We start from the raw sequence: 22,553 nt of genomic DNA on the forward strand, positions 1-22,553 counted from the left end.
TTGCTTGGTGCTTTCTTAGCGGGAGACATGTGCACGCTCGTTGTGGGCCTGGTGAGTGCTTGTGTTTCTGCCTACGGTCCTGTGAGTTCAGGACATGCAGAACCCTGGATTATCGCAATCAGAGCCAGAACTGTACGTGTTGTAACCTCTTCTTGTGCTCACGAGCAGGATATAGAAAATTATCACTGTAATCAAAGTTTATATTCATATCGAATTTCTGTGTCCACCACAGGCTGTAGTGTAAGACGTTGGTAGGCGTGGGATTTCCTGGTCGATCAGGTGTCAGCTGTCAAATTTGACGCTTTCAGTTTATTTATCCACCTTGCTAGTAAAAGGTTGGACCCCCTTTTGCCTTCAGAACTGCCTTACGTCTTCATGGCATACTTTTAACAAGGTGTTGGAAACATTCCTCTGAGATTTTGGTCCATGTTGAGATAATAGCATCACGCATTTGCTGCAGATTTGTCATCTGCACATCTGTGATGAGAATCTCCCGTTCCACCACATTCCAAAGGTGCTCTGTCGGATTGAGATCTGGTGACTGTGGAGGCCATTGGAGTACAGTGAACTCAGTGTCATGTTCCAGAAACCAGTTTATAGATGATATGAGCTTTGTGACATGGTGCATTATCCTGCTGGAAGTAGCCGTCAGAAGATGGTTACACTGTAGTCATAAAGGGATGGACATGGTCAGCAACAATACTCACTGTGAGCATTTAAACCATGCTCAATTTGTGCTAAGGGGCCCAAAGTGAGCCAAGAAAATGTCCCCCACACCATTACACCACCACCAGCCTGAACCGTTGATACAAGGCAGGATGGATCCATGCTTTCATGTTCAGCTGAAATCGAGACTCATCAGACCAGGCAACGTTTTTACGATCTTCTATTGTCCAGTGTTGCTGAGTCTGTGTGTGCAGTAGTCTCAGTTTCCTGTTCTTAGCTGACAGGAGTGACACCCTGTGTGGTCTTCTGCTGCTGTAGCCCATCTTCTTCAATGTTGGACGTGTTGTGCGTTCAGAGATGGTATTCTGCATTCCTTGGTTGTAACCAGTGGTTATTTGAGTTACCGTTGTCTTTCTATCAACTTAAATCAGTCTGCCAATTCTCCTCTGACCTCTCACATCAACAAGGTGTTTTCATCCACACAACTGCCACTCACTGGATATTTTCTGTTTTTTGGACCATTATCTGTGAACCCTAGGGATGGTTGTTCGTGAAAATCCCAGTAGATCAGCTGTTTCTGAAATACTCAGACCATCAGCCTGTCTGGCACCAACAACCACACCAAGTTTAAAGTCACTTAAATCCACATTTTTCTCCATTCTGATGCTCAGTTTTAACTTCAGCAAGTTGTCTTGATCACCTCTACATGCCGAAATGCATTGAATGGCAGCCATGTGATTGGCTGATTAGCTATTTGTGTTAAAAAGCGATTGAACAAGTGTACCTAATAAAGTGGCAATTGAGTGTATGTTTGTGTATGCGCATTAGCTTTTAATAATATACTGTTCTGGTCCAGATGTTGCTCATGGAGTGTGGCAAAGTGCTATTGACAAATGTTGAAGATACCCACTAATTATTCAGTGTGTAGACGCATTTGCATTGTTGGCTTCTATTGATTTTTTTTTTTCTTCTATATACTTACCCAAAAGCAAATCAAGAATTTATTTGGTGTTTCCTCATCCTCGCTGGCTGGGATTTTCGGTTTGTATATAGTGTGCGCGATTGTGTGAATAAACAGAGTGTGATTGATAAAGAGATTAACATTCAGCGTATGGATGGAAATGGCGCTGATTAAGTCGGGCTCAGCCTTCACAAGCTTTCACCTGATGTGTCCTTAGTCTCACCTTTTCCTTGGCATTTGTGTGTCGGCCCAAGTGTGTGGGTTTGCTCTCTTGCGCGCGCGCGCGTGTGTGTGTGTGTGTGTGTGTGTGTGTGTGTGTGTGTGTGTGTGTGTGTGTGTGTGTGTGAGATTGCATATGATCCTCTGATCTCTGTTTTGTCACGCATGGCTCCCCCTGACACCTTGGCCTCTCACAAGCACTGAGCTGTGACCCCATACATTTTTAACCCATCCGCTCCTCTTCCCTGTCCTTTCCTCTCTTCCTTCCCTTCCTCCCTCCCTCCCTCCCTCCCTCTCCGTTCTCTTTTGTGCATCTACTGATGTGTGAAATTATTCTGGGATGGAGGGATGGATTCCTCCCCGAAGGTCTGAGCGGAGGCGTGAGCCTTTTGTTCAATAATAGATTGGGGGTGTATGTGTATCTGTCCATGGTATTAGACTATAGACTAGTTTTAGATAACAGACTCATGGTAGAACCTGTGTCACCCACCCATACGAAATTCCTAGTTCGGTTTCAGCAAAATTGTCAGGGCTATCCGCTATCAAACTTTTTTCCAAAATGCGGACAAAGTTTAGAGTCTGGTCGAGGGATGCGGGCCTCCTGAAATGATACGGTTCACTCATATTTTAAGAAGCCAGACTGAGTTGAATACTGAGTCAAATGTCTTTTTGAAAGCCTGAATTCAAACTACAAAACGCGACGCACGCGCAACGCTGTGTGAATGTGCATGTCATTATGTGGTCTAATGTGCGTTTTAAAGGCTTCTACATCAGAGCATCTCCCCCACCACCATTCAAATGATGCAACTGTCAGATGGCTTCGTACAGACTTCAGCACATCACACACACACACACACACACACACACGAGGCAGCATTCGTGTCTACATTTTGACGCCGCTCGGCGTGTTGCTCGACTGAATGAGGGGCGAACGTGAGAAGCTGGTATTATTTTGGTATTAATGATATGAAACACCACGGCAATGAAACATGCAGTGTTTTATTGTGGCGCTCTCGTCTCATCACGCGGCGGTTTGGTCGGTAGCTGCGTGGCGTGAAGGCAGCGGAGGCAGCGAAGGCAGTGACGGCAGGCTAGTTGGCAGTTCACGCACGCTCGTTGTCTGCTCGTCCTGCTGCACGACACTAACGCGACCGGTTGAGTGAGAGATGGGTCAGAATTCATATACATTTCACACCGCTGCCCCGGCTTGCTTCCTTGTGTGTACGTTCATCAGGAGTAGTTGCCATGGTAACAGATTTGCGTGCGCGCGCTTGTGCGTGCTAATGGCATGATCGATGGCGCACGTGTTGACACAAAATGCCATTCATGATTTTTCAGCACACTGAAGGAGATAAGAGAGAGGTGGCAATTGTTGTGTCGGCTTGCGATACCGATCGTGTATGACGGATAAAAACAAGAACAATTGGCGAAGGACAAAAGCTCTGAATCTCCGATAAAAAAACAAAAAAACAAAAATGTCAAGAACCCGCTCGCACTCACCTGTGCGTGCCGTAGTGTCTCAGCTTGTGGGAGCCAGACTTCTCAGACTAAAAACAAAAGCCCCGCGTGAGTGTGTTTGAGTGTGCGTGCTTGTTTAATATATTATTCATGTCATTACTGTTGTTTGTGAGCCATTAAGCAAAGACATCGGATTAAATATGCACGCACAGTATTCCTCCTTTTTTTGTGGAGATATTTTTCATGTAGGTAGAACCATTTGGGAGACAATTTGCACAAGGGAATGGCGTTAAATGTCACTTACCAGACTATATTAAAAAAAATACTACGAATCCATCATGGGTGGATTCCCTGTGTGGTACAGTTAGCAGACAACCAACCAGTTGCAGGAATTACACCGTGGCGATGGGTGCCCTTGATTTATGACTTTGATGTGTGAATTGCTAATGTCCGGCGTGCACTGGCACGACTCTGATAGAGGCTCATACTCAAACAGAGACAAATGTAGCATGCTATTGCAAACTTTTTGAAAGTTTTTTTTTTTTTTTTTAAATGAAATGGGTGTTCATTTGTTAGATAACATGTTGGAGAAGGACCGTGCCAGTGTGTGTGTGTGTATGTGTGTGTGTGTGTTTGTCCCAGAGCCTGCCTATGGCTGTAACCTCTCTGGTTGACATTGAGCTCTGTGCTGTTGCCGTTTACCAGAGTAAAGCACAGTTTAATGAGGGGGCAAAGAAACCAATGTGCACACTCACACATGCATGCATGCAGAACATGTGTATACACGCACGCGCGGTACTAGGGGAGTGTTTCGCGGTTCCTTCTGTTTGATTCCTATTCTTTTATTTTTAATCATTCCTCTGTCTTTTGGGTTGAGAAATATTTTATGTTTGGAGAGCGCCAAGTTATAATCACTAATTAGTCCTCGAGGCTCTCTCTTTCCTCTTTCTCCCTCTCTCTGTCTCTTATTCTCCTCCTCTTTGTCTATCTCTCGAGCCAAGAGCAGCCCAATTAACACCCAGCGTCATTTTGTGTGTGCGTTTCGACTCACATCCGAGACATCTATACTGACCAGACTGGCAATATTGACAAAATGAAAAGAAATGCAGGGAATTAATTAGACTTCGTCTATTCATAGATGTACTTTCCCTCTTGATAAACGTAATTATACAGCAAGCTTTTCATTCGCAAACAGGACCGTGCACCGCAAATTGGACGCATGCGTTCACGCTTCTTTGATTGTTGGGAGCAGTGTGTCGGCAAGTTTCCGTCGTATCGATATGGGTCAGCACACTCGGTTTACAAGGAGCTGGGATTCACCAAGTCTCCTCTCCTCTCCTCTCCTCTCCTCTCCTCTCCTCTCCTCTCCTCTCCTCTCCTCCATCCTCCTCCTACCCAACTGGAAGCCCCGCATTTTCCCTCCGTTCTATTTTCTCCATGTTGCACAGACCCACTATTTATCTTGCCCACTATAATTTGACACAAAATATTGTTAACTGGAGACACAGAAATATATTAAACAGTGGGATTGTGCGACTGCGAGTGTGGGGGTGTTGTGTACGTGCCTGGGCTGTGTGTCTGCGCGCGTGTCTTTGAGTTTTAACTTCCTGTTAGATTACGAGCCCAACCAAAACGAACTGAATGACCAACAGTGTCTGCTGCAATAAGCAGCCAGCCTGCGCAGCGGAGACAATACTTTTTGTATCCTTAAATATCCCCGCGCAGACCCTCCGTAATATTGGAGTCTCGTACAAATTAGATTTAATTCATTGGAGACAGATAAAGCATTAAAATGTGTACGTGTGGGCATGTGCGTGCGCGCCAACACGGTCCCCGTGCTCCTATTTCGAGAACTCGCTCTGAATGTTTAAAGTTTTGTCTACTACATAACTTTATCTAACTTTAATTTTGAGTGTTTACATTCCCAAATAATAGCGAGAAGCCAAAACAACAAAAAAAATCACACTGCAAATTAAGCAGCACGGGCGCTGAAACCCTTTCATTTTTCATGACTTTCTGTTTTATCTGTCAGCTCGGTTATATCTGGAGCTTATAGGACTTGTAAGAAATATGCCTGGTTCAGGAGTTCTGAAGTCAATACATATTTCATACTGTTTGCTCATGTTTACCAAGACAGATTTGACTCAACATATTCTCAGGTTTGATGTCAATAGCGCTGCAAAATCTAGAATGCATAAAATGATATCTACATGAATGAGCAATAAAAATAAATCAGTGCTTCTTGGCATATCTACATACGGTACATATGTTATGGTCTGCAGATCCATAGCTACAAGGTGGTGCTACCCTGCCCACTTTTTTGCTGATGCTCACAATTATTCAGCAATAATCTATTGTAAATTCACATGCACCGAGCATCTAAGACTGCATGAGTCTCACATGAGTCATTTGAGAGTTTTTTTTTTGTTTTGTTTTTTACCAACATTTAACACTCTTTCCTCATTGTGTAACAATTATGGAGGTGTTCGGCGGTAGTGGACTGGAGCTGTGTAAAAATAAAGGATAGATACGTGCTAAACTGTGACCTACCTTCTGTTCAAACCGGTCAACAGCTTTTTTTTTTTTTTTTCTTATATTATGTCACACATTTGGCTGATATATTTAAAATATCTCTCTCCGACTTCTCAGCCAGGCTTTTCTGAAAATACATCAGCCAGACATTCGTGCTATACCCAAAACAACATATGGATCAGTAAGCGCCTCGTCTTTAATTTCTTTCCCTCGCCGTGCATTTCGCCAGGTTCATTTCTTGCACTTGTAGTGACTATCTGCAGATTTGCCATTTCTGGCAAAATGTTAATTTAGTCTCTGCAGATTTTCCGCACCTCTCGTTTGGACAGATACAGATTACAGTCATGTTTCTATTACTGCATTTTTTTTGTGTGTGTGTGTGTGTCTGATGTTAGCGAATTTGCAGAAATATCTGTGATGGTGTTGGCAAAATTTTACCCACAACATCTAAGAAGAATAGAGGGTACGCACGTGACGTCACAACTAGCTGAAGCCTCCACGGTTATGGCCTCCACTGAGTGGCAAAAAGTGTTGAACATGGAGATTAGCAGCATTAGTTTGAACCATAGGCTTTAGTAGCGTCTAAATTGTGAAATGAATTTAAAAAATGGTGAAGAGCTGTTGTGCTGTACCAACAGATTTGAAAAGCAGTCAGAGATATATTTTTACAGGCTCCTGAAAGCCTGAAGTAAATGGATCGCTGCATTACGAAGAAACAACTGGAATCCAGGCACATGTAGTGTCAGGTAATATTAATTTATGCTGTGTTTGTTTGATGAAGTCATACCTTAAGGTACTTCTTAAGTTGCGTTCTGGAGGGCTGTCGGATAAGTTTGTCGACGTGGTGTAGTTACAGCTGACAGTAACTATTTTAGTTCCAACAATAAATAACAATAAAACAATAAACAGAATATTTGTGATCACTCCTCATTACCCTTTTAATGTCAGACGCTACAGTATTATATGCCTAACTTTACTTCTCAGTAAAGCTCTTAGCGTTAACTTATTTTATTCAGCTACATTTATCATAACTGAAATGGCCTAAAACCAACTGAAACTAACTCAAACTGAGGCTAATCCACGTATACATGTATGGATCATTATCGAGTCCAGTCGTCCTTATTTTGATCCGATAATCCACATTTTTGCCTGGTCTCTCTGTATTTACTGATACATTTCACCATGTTTTTGCCAGTCAGGGGGGCGTGGCCCCGGGCGGCAGTGACATCACTGCATACCCTCTATAAAGCTGTGATTGGAAGGGGCGGCCGAGCATATTTGTCCGTCTTATCTGCAGCTGCAGAGCGGTCAAATTGTCAGATTTGTCAATATGACACGATATGGATCTCACTGTGTTGGCTTCATAAGTTTTAACCCACTAATGGCCGCTTGCAGGAGGCAGCGCTGCTTTTAATTATAACGGCCGAGATTGTGTTGTTGTTGTTGAGTTGACTGCCAACTTGAGATCAATGTTATTATTGAGAGCGGCGCAAAAAACCCAACATATTAATAAAAACGTCACATTGCTGCAATGCATTCAGAACACTTTAATTTATTCCTTATCTTTTGCTTGTAGCTTATTTAGCTTAATTATTGAGATGTGTGTTGGATGGTGGTTAATATGAATATTTAGTTGCTCGAGTGACTTAAAAACCACACAGGTGGTTAATGTTTAACACTCTCTGGTAGTTATTTGTCAAGATAACGTGTCAGTGTGCGCGATACATTGTTAATGAGTTGAGAAGTCTTGCCATCTCCTGCCATGTTTACTGCAACCTGAGAGCAGTGTTCATTGCGGGTTTTTGTTTGTTTCAGAAACGCTTTTTTAAATTTCAATGTGTGTTTTTTGCAATTTTGTAAATGCGCATTAGATTATTCTCCCGTTTTTACCCACAAGAAACATATAATGATCACACACGCGGTGCAATTAGAGAACTGTAAATCTCACGGTGTTGTGACTAGCCTTTTCCACTAACATTATCTTGGAAATGTACACCCTGACAAGATTTACCCTGGGACAGGTATACCTTTAGCGGTAAATATAAGGTTTCCCGCATTTACTGTTACACAGTGTGAGCAATCTTGTGCGTGTATGTTGCACTTAAAGCATAAGTTACGATATACGAGCTATTCCATTCAGGAGCCCGCGGCATGAGTCCGGTCTTTTCTCCTATCAAGCTGCAGTTCGATTTCGCTTCACTTATTCCTCCGTCTCCCTGTCTCTATCCCCGTCCTCCCCCCGTCCTCCCCCCCTTCTCCCTCCTCACCCTCATTGATGTATAGAATGTCTACTCTCATATGGAGTGTGTTTGTGAAAGTCATGGTAATCAAATTTCACTGATTCCTGGGGGATTAAACAAGGTGGCATTTGTGTGTCCGCGCGCGCGTGTTCCGTCTGCGTACACAATATTAGCTGCGCACTAAGTTGTGTATTGTAATGCAGCTGTGTCATTAGTCTAAGACCAGCTCAGCTGTAATACATCATCCATCATCTTGTACTCTGAGGAGGCAACTATATATGGAATAGCGAGGCTGTATTTGCATACCAGCAGAGCATGTATTTAATTGTTTTTTGTGTACAGAATAAAGTGATGAGTGCGGGCGGAGCGTTGCATCCTTTCCAGGTGAGATCAGGATGTTTGACAGGCTAAAGTTACTAACAATATTGCAGGTTAACACTTGGTGCAAAATCCCTAAAATGTTATTATTACCGATTGCAAGTATTCCCTCACTACTCTACTACTACTGCTACTACTACCTCAGGGAAAACATGGCAGCAGGAAGATTTCCCAGCCCCCAAACAGGTATTATCTGGTGTGAAGCCTTAACTGCACAATTACCTCTTGTTGGCAGTATATACATTTTGGCAATATGTTTAGAGGTGGCTTGCCAGCTAGAAAGTCTTAACTTTGTCCAATACACAGCATCAGCATCACTTTCCCCAGCGAGACTCCAGGTTACAGTCCCTGCTCACTCTAAGGTGTCATTGCATGTTGAGCTAGAAAGTCACAGTCCATTACAGTTCACATGAGGTGGAAAGTTACCAGGACAGGTCTGGAAGGCAATGACGTATGTCTGTCTCCGTTTTCGATCTCTAAAAGTGCATTAAATTAACAACTGTGCGCAATTAATCGACGAAAACGGACAGCAAATTAAACATCTCCCATAGGGGGAGTGGATATGCCTGCTGCTAATCTAACACATAAAAATGTATCCCCTTCTCTTATTTATTTATTTTTTTGTATGCATTTATTCAAGATCATATAGAAGCAAAAGTTAAAGATAGCAAACATTGTTGGGCGCCCACTGCATGACTCACAGTACTTGAAGAGAAGGTGATGACACTGGGCTCTACCCTGTGCATCATCACTGCAAATATACTGCAAAGAGGAGCCCCTTTGGATCGACTGTTAGGCTACACGGCACTCTTTTTTTATTACAGCATTCAGGGCAAAGTATACGCTCGTCAAATATTATCACTTACGGCATCTCGCAGCTCACGCATTTTGTCATACACAGATAGGTGCAGGCTGTCCTTCACGCACCGGTTTCAGTCAGATAAAAAATTCTGCAGAAAATTTCAGAAAAGGATCGGCCCAAGGATCGAGCTGAATTCGGAATGATTCAAATCCATACTTTTTACCACAAGATGCAATGAAGAATTTCCAGCCCCTGCACAGGCTGCTGACTACCATGCGGTTAGGCCTCTGTTCGAGTAAATAAGAAAACAAATAAACTATTTCTGAGTGTTAAATAAGTAATAGCAATAATCACGTACAGTTGCAGTAAAATGCAAAACTTATTCTGTTGCTTGTGGTTGCGTTTAATTATCATTAAATACGAGCACTAGTCCAAGTAAAAGTGCATCTTTTGGCATTTCTTAGCAAGAGGTAACGTTTGCTTATTCATCCTTCACCTTCCTTGGAGCACGCAAGCTAGCAATCGTCAGAATTGCGAAGGCATTTGGGGCTGTTTTATTAAACCATGTGAAAGGTGTATCGCTTTTTTTTTTCTTTTTTTCTTTTTTCCCGCAACACCCCTAGAAGAGCGAGTGCAGGTCCACAGCCCAAGGCTCCGTCCTAGGCAGAGACAGATCAAACTGCACAACAGCGGAAGCCAGTCACCGGTAGCAGGGTTGAGAACCTTTAATGTTTACTTTTGCTTATGAGCGTTCCAACTCCACCTGCCTCCCTCTCCCCTCCTCCGAATGAAGCCTCCGGGTCTGCCCGTCAACGGAAAAGCTACGCCCGAGATTGCAGACAATTTGTACATTTGTAAATTGATGGTTGTTTTCGGCTGTCTTGTTTTTGAGGCTTGAGGAGAGTTAAATATGCATGGCTCCGACATGGGTGGCTCTGCGTTTTTTTTATTTTTATTTTATTATATATTTTTTTTTCTTTCCAGAACAACAAACAAATGACATGAAATCTTTATTTGGCAGAAACAAACTGAATTCTGAATTGATTTTTTTTTTTTTTTTTTAGAGAGAGAGGCCTTCACATAAGCTTCGGGAGTTAACTAGATTTGTTTGTTTCTCCTGAAATTGAGCTACAGTGATATTTACTGAGAGCATGCACTAAACAGGTGCGCAAACACACACACACACATGCGCGCACACACACGTGTTCCCATCTTTATTTGGTTGAGGAGGAGACAAACCTAAAGATCGCCACAGAGACCCATCTTTCAAATTTATTCATTAAACTCCCAAATGCTCCCCTTAACGAATGTAATTAGAATATGGTAATGAGAGAGGGCTGAACCAGGGAGTGTTATAATACGCTTAGCAGCACGGAGGGAGAGAAGAAGAAGAGAGAGACTGAGAGGGAAATAGAGTAAGGGAGTTAGAGGGTAGAGGAGTAGAGAGGCTGACTGACAGGGTGCCAATTTATGTCTCGTTGTAAACAAGTATTTATGCCAATGAGAGGTGGCACACGCTCTCCTTTGCCCCCCACCCACTCCTTCTCGGTCTTTCAGTGTCTCTCTCCCTCTTGCTCTTTCTCCTCGGCATACCAGACCTCCTCAATAACAATAACATCAACAATAGCGGAGCAGAGATGAGCCTCCGAGGGCAGAGTGACTCACAGCGAAATGAGGAATCAGGGGTTAACACAATCAGTCCTTCATTGAGACACGCACGCAAACACACACGGAGACGCAGACAGTGCTTCTCCCGCCGCCGCCGTCTGTGTCTCCCTCTGCTTGCAAACATCGTCAGAAATTTCAAATATATATGCTTATACGTGTGTGTCTGTGTGTGTGTGTGTGTGTGAGAGAGAGAGAGCACCCTTTTACTTTTCCTGGTTCACTTTCTCAAAGTTTTTTGAGGACTCTTGACGGGCTTTATCCGAGACGACCCAGCGCGGCAGGGGTCCCAGCATTGTGTTTGACACCACACACCTGTTGGTGTCTTTGATGTGTTCACTCCCCCCTCCACAGCTGAGAGAGAGAGGGGGGGGGGCGTCTCCTCAAATGCAAATACAAGGCAGGAGGAAGAGGACAGGTGAAGTACGCAAGAGAGAGGGGGAGTCTTAGAAATATGTGATTGATGTTTCCCCAGCGGATCGAGGCCGACTCTTCCCCGCTCTCGGGTCTCTGCCAAAAGAGTTTGTGCTACCTGCCGTGTGCGCGTGTGCACGTGCGCGTCACCTTCACCGCTTGGACCTCTGTAAATTGGCACAAGGGAGATGAGAGTGAAATGAGACAGAAAAAAAAAAAAAAAAGGGAAGTGGGTGAGGTGGAGGAGGGGAGGGAATGTAAAGAGGTCAGACCAAAAGGAGAAGGAGTGAAGGAGAGGGGAGAGTGACTATTTCATTATAAAGCCATCACTCACATGGGCAGCAGCCACCACGTAGACTCTTCAGAGACCAAGCCTCTCTGGTTCTGTGTGTGTGTGTGTGTGTGTGTGTGTACATACGCTCGTTCATGCCGGGGCATCCTACCATGCATAATCTCGCGACATGGGAGGTACACGTTGTGTGCATCTGTGTCTTGAGTGTGCATAATACTGTGAGGGATGCGGCGGGACGGAGATGAATGTGATGCACATGTCTCCTTTCCAAACCAGGTGACAGGAGCGGGTCCCCGCTGAAGGTCAGACCTTATCCTCCAATGACAGACCAGCATTAGCCTGTGTGTGTGTGTGTGTGTGTTTGCCTACCAGCGTGTTTGTCCAGCAGGCTGCGAGGAAGAGAAGAGGGACAGGGTAGAAAGCCAGGATAAAGTTTTTATTTATTTATTAATTTATTTATTTTTTCCCCCCAGTCACAAGTGACTTTGTGTATTAGCGCCCCATTTGTATGCACGTGTGTGTGTGTGTGTGTGTGTGTGTGTGTGTGTGTGTGTGTGTGTGTGTGTGTGTGTGTGTGTACAAGTCTTTTATGTCCACGCCCGTGCATGTGTGTTGCTCGGTGTGTGACGAGGTGTTTATATGATAAACACAAGGCGAGCTTGAGAGGAATTCTGATCAGGGGCTTTGCAACAGTTGTTATGGAAACAGCATTAAGCAGTTGTATTAGCCAGTGGAGGTAATATAAAGGCTGTTGAAAGTAACACGCAGTGGGGAGCGAGGCAGTTTGGGAATATAATACAAACTACACATTATTGCTCTGGTTTACAATAGACTTGATGAAATTTTATTGTGTGGCTAGAACAGAACGAAATTATCCTTGTCATAACTCATTGTCTGCCTCCGTGTTGAGGGCTACACATTTTAATTAGCCAGGTTAGAGGAACATAGTGCAAACAAGACGTTATTAGTCTGGTTTACAATAGACTTCACATCATTTATGTCAGCTTAAAGCGAAACGCAACTTTGTCTGTGTTCAGGGGGTCTCTTTGTGTGACATAATCTCCGGCTCGGCTGTGTTCAGGAAAAGCAGCCACGGCTCCTTGACATTGGTTATTTTAGAGGTCGGCCTGAGCTGTTAAAATACAACTAAGAGGGCTGCAGAGGGATCGGCCTGTCACATATCCGCCAACGACTCCGGATAATGACATACCCACGGGCACCTTTCAATTATATCGGATTATTGATCATTAGCGTTCCAATTAAATTATATTTACAACGCGGGTTCAACATAAAACTGCCATTGTTGTGTTTAATTTACACGGTGAGACGTCGAAGGAGGCGCGCGAAAGAGTGGATCATCATTAAAGTGTTGTTTTCTGTATCTCAAATAATAAAAAAAAAATAAAAATAAAACAGCAGCGAGGAGCCAGAAATAATAACAGGAGGCACATTTGGATGTAGTGTCTATCAACATCAGACACTGATAGGGTTGTTCTGGGAAGGAGAGAACCGGCAGAGGTGCTTGGGAACAAATTACAGCATCGACAGACCTCTCGTGGTAATGCTAATGCAGCCCCCACCACCACCACCACCACCACCGCCATGTATGCGCGTACGAGAAGACTTGCAGATACGGATTCCGCGCTTGAAAAGGACACTTGAGTTTGTTGCGTCCTGCGCTGACAAAATAAACCGCTCAATGCCAAATGATTTCTGTGGTGAGAACCAGCGGCAGCAGCCTTCATTTGAGGCACTTCAAATGCATGTGACAGTTCCAGTTTACAGACGGCTCTGTTTTCCCCCAGATCTCTGTCGGGGTGATGCTCATCATTAGACTTCAAACGTGCACGCACGCACACACACAGACACACACACAGACACACACAGACACACACACACACACACGTACTAGCCTGTGGCCAGACCCTATAAGGGAATCTCCCTGGGGAAAGCTCCTGGATAAGTCTGTTTCAGTGTTCTCCCCTCCCTCCTTTGGAAGTCTCCCCGAGGCCTTTGAGTGTGTTTGCATGTGTTAGCCTGTATATATATATATATATATATATATATACAGTACGTGTGTGTCTACTTTCCTGTGCATGCCACCGCTTTCTTTTTAGGGAGATGGTCTCGGTGATGCGTGAGTGGGAGGCTGATTTCCCCAAATGCAACGCTCACTCCGGTCTAACTTCCCACTCGCACCCTCTGCTTTGTTAGATATCTCTTAAGTAACCCTCCTTCGCTTTTCCCCTCGCACGCAGACTGACAGGGATAGGTGTGCGGCCGGGAAAAAAAAAAGAAAAAAAAAGTGTGTGTTCGCAGTCAGCCGGGCCTGTCGTAACGTATTATTACGTGGACTCACGCAGACATGCAGAACGTCTGGGTTTCTGGAGTAGATCCCCGGAGAAAGATGCTTGTGTCCCTGTCCATGTGTCTCGCACAACACGCGCAGAAACGCACACACACACAGAGAGGCACGCACACAGACACACACACACACGCGGTATTCCTGAAGGGTCAGTGTGTCGCCAGGCATGCTCAAAGCACTCCATCACTACTTTCCGCTGGGACAATAACTGTGACTTCCTGAGGATCGACCTTCACCATCTCACTTCTGTCACTCTTCGCATGGGCGTGCGTATGTGCTAGTGAGGGAACGGGCAGCAGTGTGTGTGTGTGTGTGTATGTGTGCGCACAGCGCGAATGTGTGTGGGTGTATTGTAGAGTGTGTGTGTCAGGCCTGCCTTTTCAGCTGACTCTTCTGTTTCTGGCTTTTTAATGGCTCTTATGGGGCAGGCCTTTAATTGCAAGTCTCTCTCCCTCCTTCTTAATCCTCCCATCCTTCTGTCTCTCCCAGCCCCTGGTCTCCTTTTTTTTTTTTTTCCTCTCCTCTCCTCTCCTCTCCTCTTTCCTCCTCCTCCCACTGGCTGACAGTCACTAGGGGAGCCCGAGTGCCTGGCCAAAGCTGTGGAGGCCGTATAGGATATTGACTTGCTGCGGAGTGGTTTGGGAGGAGGAGAGGTGGCTGCCTGTCACAGCTAATGAATAGATGCATAAATGAATGAGGCTCTCCGGTGTGTGTGTGTGTGTGTGTGTGTCTGTGCATGTGCGTGTGTGTTGTGCCAAGCTATGGCTAAAAATTGTGCCTGCGAGTACGCCTCTGAGCTGTTTTATTTGCCTTAGACAGACAGACATTAATAGCGGCCAGCTTGACAGCGATAATTATTAAGGGTGTGATAACAGTCCCTCCCACGCATACACACACACACACACACACACACACACACACATATATATATAAATATATATATATATATATAAACACACATAAAAATGCTGGACGAGACAGCGGGGGGGTTGGGACGTGAGGATCGAATGGAGGATACTAAAAAAACAATCCAGTTAAGTGCCAGCACCCTCCAGCTGCTCTCTCGTTTCGTCTCGACCGGCCTTTCTTCCCATCTACCCTCTTTGTCCCTCCGTCTCGTCTGATCGGCGTGAAGCTGGAGTGCTCTCATGCCAAACTGGGACAAATACCTAAAACACACACACACACACCACGCACAGCGCGCACACACACACACAGAGAAAGACCCAGAGAGGGAAAAGAGGTAGAAGAGACTGTTGATCTGAGGGGGCAGATGAAGGAGCGCTGGAGTGTTGATGTCTTCTTCACTATTTCTTTGTGCCACATTTCAAACGCTGATTGCCTTAAGAGGACAATTTACATTTCATAGTCTTTCACAACAAGTGAGATGGGAGTCGGCGATAGGTACAGAGAGAACGATGTTTCAAGGAAGCCAGAGGTGAGGGGGTTCACAGAGCAAAAGGGAAAAGGTAGCGGGACTATAAAAAAAGGTATAAACAATAGTCTCTCCTAGCTGCATTTTCTGAGTGTCTCCGTCTGCGCTTGTACATGGACGTTTTGTTTTCCTTTTGCTCTTTGCTGGAATGCACCTGTACGATTCCAGCTTCCCCATTCGATTGAGAAGAATAGAAGGAGTGTGGAGCGGAGCCGAGGAGATGAAAAGAGAGCCGGAGGAATTAAGAATCAAGTTAGGCTTTATCTGACGAGAGAGAAACTATGAAACTGCAAAGTACGAGAAAACTTTTCCTATCAGTGCACTCTCTTGGCAAGTGTATAGGTTTCCACCCCCCCCCCGTGTGTGTGTGTGTGTGTATGGGTGTGTGTGTGTTTACGTTGGCGCGTGTGTGTGTGTGTGTGTGTATTTAGGAGATAGCTTTTCCTCCCTAGCGGAGGGAGACATCAGTGTGTCGGTGAGCGTGATTGGTTGTTGGCCCTGAGGGTCCGTCCTCTATATCTGCCTCCTGACTGGCTGCTCTGTGACCAATCGAGTGCCCGGACCTCACCGTGGCAATCAGATAGTGACACACTCTCCGTGGGCATCGGCAGGTCATCTGGAAATACCTGTTATGTTTTATCTCCCCGTGACACACACACACACAGACACAAACACACAAGCACGCACGCTGATGCACAAACACCAATATAACCTTTCTGTCTTGTCTTGCTATCTCCAGGAGATTGCGGCGTATCTCATCACGTTCGAGAAGCATGATGAGTGGCTGACGACATCGCCAAAAACCAGGTGAGGAGAGAGCAGACGATAATTTCCCCCCCGCACGCACAAGCACAACGCTATCGCTTAATCAGTTAGCGACTCACATTGGTTTATCTCGACGACGCAGCGCCCCGTGTTTGATTAAAACATTAGCGATGTACGTCGGCCGTCTCCAAAGGGTCCCGCTGACGGCCCACTCCACATGTGGAGAACACTCTGGAACATGGTCGGACTGTAAAGCACCTCGTCAGCTGGAAATGGAGTATTAATGAATGTAAATGTATTAGGATAAGTGATGTATAATTCAGACGTGGAAGGGGTGAGGAGGAGGGGAGGCACGGGGGGGTGGTTTAAAGGAAGGCGGGGGTAGGGTATGTGTATATATAAGATGGGGTGCGAACAGAGATTCACATGCCAGAACTGAATATTCATCGATCCGAATGAGCCATAAGTAGCTCTTTTCCTAGAACGGAGAGAGGCTGTGGCCAGGAATGAAGGTGGGAAGAGGGAGAAGGGAAAATCTAAGAAGACTGGAGAGAAGGGCAGCGTGAATAATTGATAAATCACCTTATTGACATTTTCTTTAGTTAATACAGTTGTAGTAAAAAAAAAAAAAAAATGAAACTGAAAAGAAGAAAGAAAGAAAAGTAAAGTAAAGTGAAGCGGTCACCTCGTGGCCCCATTTCTGATTACTGACATTGCTGAAAGCCCCAAGTGATGCCTCGGCTCTCCTATTGTGCGAGCTGAAGGACTCTTCTCAGGAGCAGCCGGAGGCCAGCAGCACAGTTTATGTTGTGGATGGATTTCTCATTGATTGGTTGTGCTGCTGTACAGCCTCGGCCTCCCAGCAGCAGCAGCAGCGGTGGCGGCGGCGGCGGCAGCGGTGGCGGCGGCGGCAGCAGCAGCAGCAGTCATATTGGTGTTATTGAGCAGCAGTTAGATATAATCCCATTTACACATGACACGAGGCACGATTAGAACAGATTACACATAATCCCATCAGATGGAAAGGAGCTCAGCTAACGGAGCCGGCGACATTTACCTTCGTATGCCACATGTTCCCGTGCGGTCGCACATTTGGGGCAATGTTGAGATAACAATCAATGACCTTCATTTCTCCCCTGACTGAAATACCTCATCAGTTCAAACTAATGACCGTTACCTCCTCCTCTCTATCTCTGCTCACTTACTCCTCCTTCTCTCCTCCCTTACCGGACTCACTCAGTCACTCACCCACCGCTCCGTCTCTTTATCTTCTTGCCTTCTTGTCTTTTTTCTTTCCCGCTCTCCTCCCGTTCCCTTCTCTGTTTTTCTTCTTTTTTTTTTTCTTTTTTTTTGCTCTGCTGCACTGTGGAACGGTGGAAAAGCTTTTTATAACCCACACATCACAGCCTAGTTACAATCAATAGCGTTTATGTCTGCTTGAATCAGAGGAACATGGGCACCGCACGCGTGTGCGCGCGTCCCACCACGCACACGCTATTATTCGCCCGCCCACGCACACACACGCGAGCGCACATCTGATCTCATCCATCTTCTCCATAACATAATTAGAATCAGCAGCTCCGAAGATGACTCACGCAGCTCGAGACGGAGACTAAACTCGGCTTTGATCGGAGGGGTGGGGGTCTCCACTCCGCCGAGAAACTGGCAAGGCTCGCAACCCCCAAAAAAACAGAACAGATTTAAGGTGTCAAAGAAAATCAGCTCAAAGTAAATTCAATTTCACTACACACGGCGTTCTGGGTAAATTGCAATCATCTCAGTCCATACAGACGTGTCTATGTCAAATTTGTAAAGGAGAGGAGGAGAGTGGGGAGAGTGGAAGTGGTGGAGAAGCGGTAAAGGGGGAAAAAATGAAGTAGTGCGATAAGAGGGATAAAGACCGGGGTGTGATCAGGAAGAGGACAGCGGGAGGGGGTGTGTGTTTGAACGTGTTTTGTTTTTGTGAGTGTGCGCACGCATGAGCGGGACTGTGTGAGACGGAGAGAGCATTTGTGAGTATATGTTAGTTTATTGATTGTTAACAGGTCTGCTCTCTTTCTGTTGTCACGAGATAAGGCAGGGAAGCATTTTTCCTTCCCTCCTCTCTCCCTCTCACACACACACACACACGCACACACACACACACAATCACGCGCATACATACACCTGTCCGTAACGTTTTAAAGTGCAGTGATTGATTGCTGAGCAGCAGGGTTGACATTGAGCCCAGAGAACACGCGGCAGTAGGTCCTGCCATCCTCCGATATCGCTGTAGCATCTCTTGTCTTTGTACATTGTATAGCTCCTGGTGTGCGTCTGCATGCTTGTGTGTGTGTGTGTGTGTGTGTGCGTGCATGTCCGTCCCACCAGGAGCGTGTAGAATGGGAGCTTAGAGGCCCATGTTCCTGCTGTGTCAATAAATCACCCTACTAAAATATTAACATGTGGGAGAGCGAGTCTATGTGTGCGTGAGGGCAGGGAGGGTGGGGGGCGCGCGTGGAACTCGACTGTTTGAGCAACCAGTGACGTCACCGCGTAAAAACCCAAGAACATGTCTGCGCTTGTTTAAAAACGAGCGGTGCGGGAGAGTTTTTCGGGCGCTTGCTCGACAACAGCAGCCTTCAAAAACCCCCGGTCTCCGCGGGCCGCCCGCCTCTCACTTTCAAAGACATTATCACATTTATTCTGCATAATCAACATCATGCGTCATCAGCATAACGGTGCGTGTCTGTTTATCTTGTGCTCCGCCAGGCCTCAGAATGGCTCTATGATCCTCTACAACCGTAAAAAGGTGAAGTACAGGAAAGATGGCTATTGCTGGAAGAAAAGGAAAGACGGGAAGACCACCCGAGAGGATCACATGAAGCTGAAAGTCCAGGGAGTTGAGGTGAGAGGCTGCACTGGAAAAACAAGTCGATGATCTAGTTCGCCGCTGAGTATGATTTCACTGCCAATCTTGTCCTTAAATTACTCTACCCTACGCTCTGAGGAGACACACATGTGAGACGAATGACCACGCAAACACACACACACACGCTGAAGCTACGGGCCAATTTGTGACCTAAGAGTGAGTGGTGCCCCTCTTTCTTCCCCTTCCTCTCTCTGTCTCCGTCTCTCTCTCTTTCTGAAGGATAAGAGTGTGTTTGGCCTCAGGCCAGGAATGATGTCAATGCCTCCTTCAGCAGAACAGAGAGGGGTATCGATCCAGTCTCAAGGCAGCGTCTGTGCATGTGTGTGTGTGTGTGTGCGCGCGCGTAAGAGCGAGCGTGCTTGAGTCACATCAGCCAGCTCAAAAATTGATTATTCAGCAGGAATATAGCAAGAGGTGAGAGGAGCGAGCATACGAGTGTCAGAAACAGAAAGAATGAGGTGGAAAGGAGGGCGAAGGAGAGCCTGCGAGGAGGCACACGGATGTTTACCGAGGGCTCGGTAGTTTGCATTAAAGGTGAGCTGGAGACGGGCAAAATAAAAAAAAATAAAAAAAAAGAGAGAGAGACACAGACGTAAAGGGAATAATTGAGATCAAGTATTCCCATCTGCACGTCTATTATTTACAACCCCGCACTCACATTGACATTCATCTCCTCTTGCAATTTTCTGCAATTGTGCATGGACACACACACACACACACACACAAACACGCGCACACGTATAAAGGCAAATGTTCCTCTCCTTGGTACTTGGTCAGTAATTGTTTGTGTCACCTCTTCTTCCCTGGACCCCTCAAGCAAGCGAGCGAGCAAGTAAGCAGTGTGTAAAGCAGCGGTTGGGAATGAGCAGAGCAGCTAGATGAGCAGAGGGAGAGAAGGAGGACGGGGAGAGGCAGGAAGCATGAGAGAAAAACATAACCCTGGATGGAGAGCCTCCTCATATCGAATGGAAATATATGGAAATGCACTCTGCCTTTGGCAAAACACACTTTAGATAGAGGGCGGGCTACTTCTGAGAAGAGGCAAAATGGCGAGAAAATATAAGTGCGCGTGAGTGGGGGTGAGAAAGAAAACAGGGCGAGTTTTAAGTGTAGATTACACACACTGCCTTGATTGTTGAGTATTTGCAATGTTTTTCTTTCAAAACAGCCACTTTGCGCGCGTGAATGTGTCTTGCGTGTGGTTATTGATTTCGCAGCATTTCGACAAAAAGTGGCAGCGGTGACCTTGGTAGAAGGCTTTTTCTCTCATCATCCCATTATTGCTTGTCGCACACAACAAAAACTCACTTCATTAGGGCCCGGTTTTCAAACTTTAATACATTTTCATGGCACACAATGTTAAAAAACTTGACTGGACTCGTGTTTCCCTACTGTACACAATCTACCGTAACCCTCCATGAAACCAAGTGTTGAAAAATCATTTAGCCTTGGTATTAATTCAACTCTGGTATAAGTATTGTTTATCCAATACTTCACGCAACAACGTTTTGATTTTTGCAAAGCTGCACAGCGTGTCAGTCATTATAATCATATAGTTGGTTGACACACTCACATTCTTGTATGACCATCTTTGTGAGGACACTATTTGGTATAACGCATTCCCTAGCCCCTTACCCTAACCCTAACCATCTCAACTAAATGCCTAACCCTAACCCTAACCCTAACCTAATTGTAACTGAGCTTTAACCTCAACACAGCCAAAAAGTGAGGACCGGCCAAAACGTCCTCAGTCTGATGGTATAAAACTTAAATTGGTTCTCGCAAAGATGGCTGTACAAGTACACACACACACACGCGCACACACATATCCTGTGCTGGATGAAGTCCATAGTGAACCTCCTTTTTATCACCTTGTCCACGCTCCTATTTCACTCTGTGCTTTCCTTGCCTTTTTCTTCCTCCTCCTCCTCCTCCTCCTCCTCCTCCTCGTCCTCTTTACTGATTTTTCTTGTGATGTCTGTAAGCTGTCTCTAACTTTTTGTGAATTCCAAGTGGGTGATGTCTAGTCCTGCAGAGGCAGTAAATTTCACGATCTCTCCTACTGTAATTGTCAACATCTGATTTAGGTTATTTGAGAAAATACGTTATAAATAAATAAATAAAACCGCATACAGCATGTTTGCAATTCAGTTTTAGCGCCGCAATCAATACAACCTAAGTGGGTATAACCTAAGTTCTCCTCCCCTGTCCTCTTCTCCTTTTTCCCTTTTTGTCTTTCTTCCTCCCTTTTTCTTTTCTCGTTAACCATGGCAATCTCCCCCCCCCCTCCTCTCCTCGCCTCTCCTCTCCTCTCTCTAGTGTCTGTATGGCTGCTACGTCCACTCCTCCATCATCCCCACCTTCCATCGTAGATGCTATTGGCTGCTGCAGGTAAGCCCGCCACCCTCTTCCGACTTGCCTTTTTCTCACGCACTTTTTACACGTTTTCACGAAGCAGGATTCCAACAGAATTTACAGGGAGCCGGTGGCGCGTCATTAGATGTCATTTAAAGCGCCGCGGCGCTGTCATTTTCCCTCGCGTTACGGCCATTCCGTGACATTTTATTTCAGCTGTGTTGGGCTTTATTTAACATTCTGCCCAAAAACAGGGCAGACGGAAATTATATAGCATGTTGCTAGTTTTACACAAAGCCTCAGCTGTTAACCGTTCAAAAATAAAACACCGAGCTGAACCATAAACCCGCAATAAAAACCCTCCTCTTCTTAAATTAATGAGGCAGACGACTGAAGATCCCAGAAAACCTGGGCTCACAATGAAACTTTATGTTGTTTAGCCGACGGTTGGGTTCACATTCAGAGCATGGAAACGTATATATAGACGTATACGTATAGACGTATAGGTTACACAACGCTATACTGTACGGGGTAGTTGCCAAAGTTGGCTGTAACTTCCTGAACACGGCGTGTTATCTAACTCGCACTCTCAATGCGTATGTTGAGCATCAAGGCTCTTCTCTCTATGTGGCCCTCTCCAAGAAAACACCCCGAAGCTACAAACAGCACACGCACAACATGCCCCTCACAAACACACACACACACACACACCTAATACGCACACGCATGCACGTGCGCAGGTGTCTCAGGTGTATGGAAACATGTTGCTTTTCATAGAAATGTTGGACTCACTCTGCTGCTCATGTGAGAGACAACAAAGAGCAGTGCGCGCACACACACACAGACACACACACTCTCCCTCTGTTGACCATGCGAGACATGGTCACCAGGACCTCATCATCTTCAGACAGGTGACATGACGAATCTTAAATGCGTCCGCGTGCACTCACGCCGCGCCTCCCTCCCTCCGTCCCCCGTGTGCTCATCTCAAAGGAAATGTTGAACGCCTGTGCCTATGTGTGCGACGGAAATATGGTAATGAACACATGTTTATATATTCGTCGCCAGAGCCCCCCTGCATAATTCGCCGTGAAC

General features: G+C 45.6%; 1 protein-coding gene across 4 annotated transcripts in view; it reads left to right on the forward strand.

Annotated features, from left to right (window-relative positions):
- LOC125006673 (calmodulin-binding transcription activator 1-like) overlaps nucleotides 1–22,553 on the forward strand; it is a 51,529-nt gene that overhangs the window by 9,405 nt on the left and 19,571 nt on the right. For all 4 annotated transcript variants that reach the window (XM_047582943.1, XM_047582941.1, XM_047582944.1 and 1 more), the window contains exons 4-6: nucleotides 16,167–16,234; nucleotides 18,944–19,079; nucleotides 21,423–21,494. In XM_047582943.1, coding sequence (XP_047438899.1) covers nucleotides 16,167–16,234; nucleotides 18,944–19,079; nucleotides 21,423–21,494 — 276 coding nt within the window. The remainder of the gene's footprint in view (nucleotides 1–16,166; nucleotides 16,235–18,943; nucleotides 19,080–21,422; nucleotides 21,495–22,553) is intronic.

The sequence above is a fragment of the Mugil cephalus genome, chromosome 4 (genome assembly GCF_022458985.1).
Source record: "Mugil cephalus isolate CIBA_MC_2020 chromosome 4, CIBA_Mcephalus_1.1, whole genome shotgun sequence".
NCBI classification, from domain to species: Eukaryota; Metazoa; Chordata; class Actinopteri; order Mugiliformes; family Mugilidae; genus Mugil; species Mugil cephalus.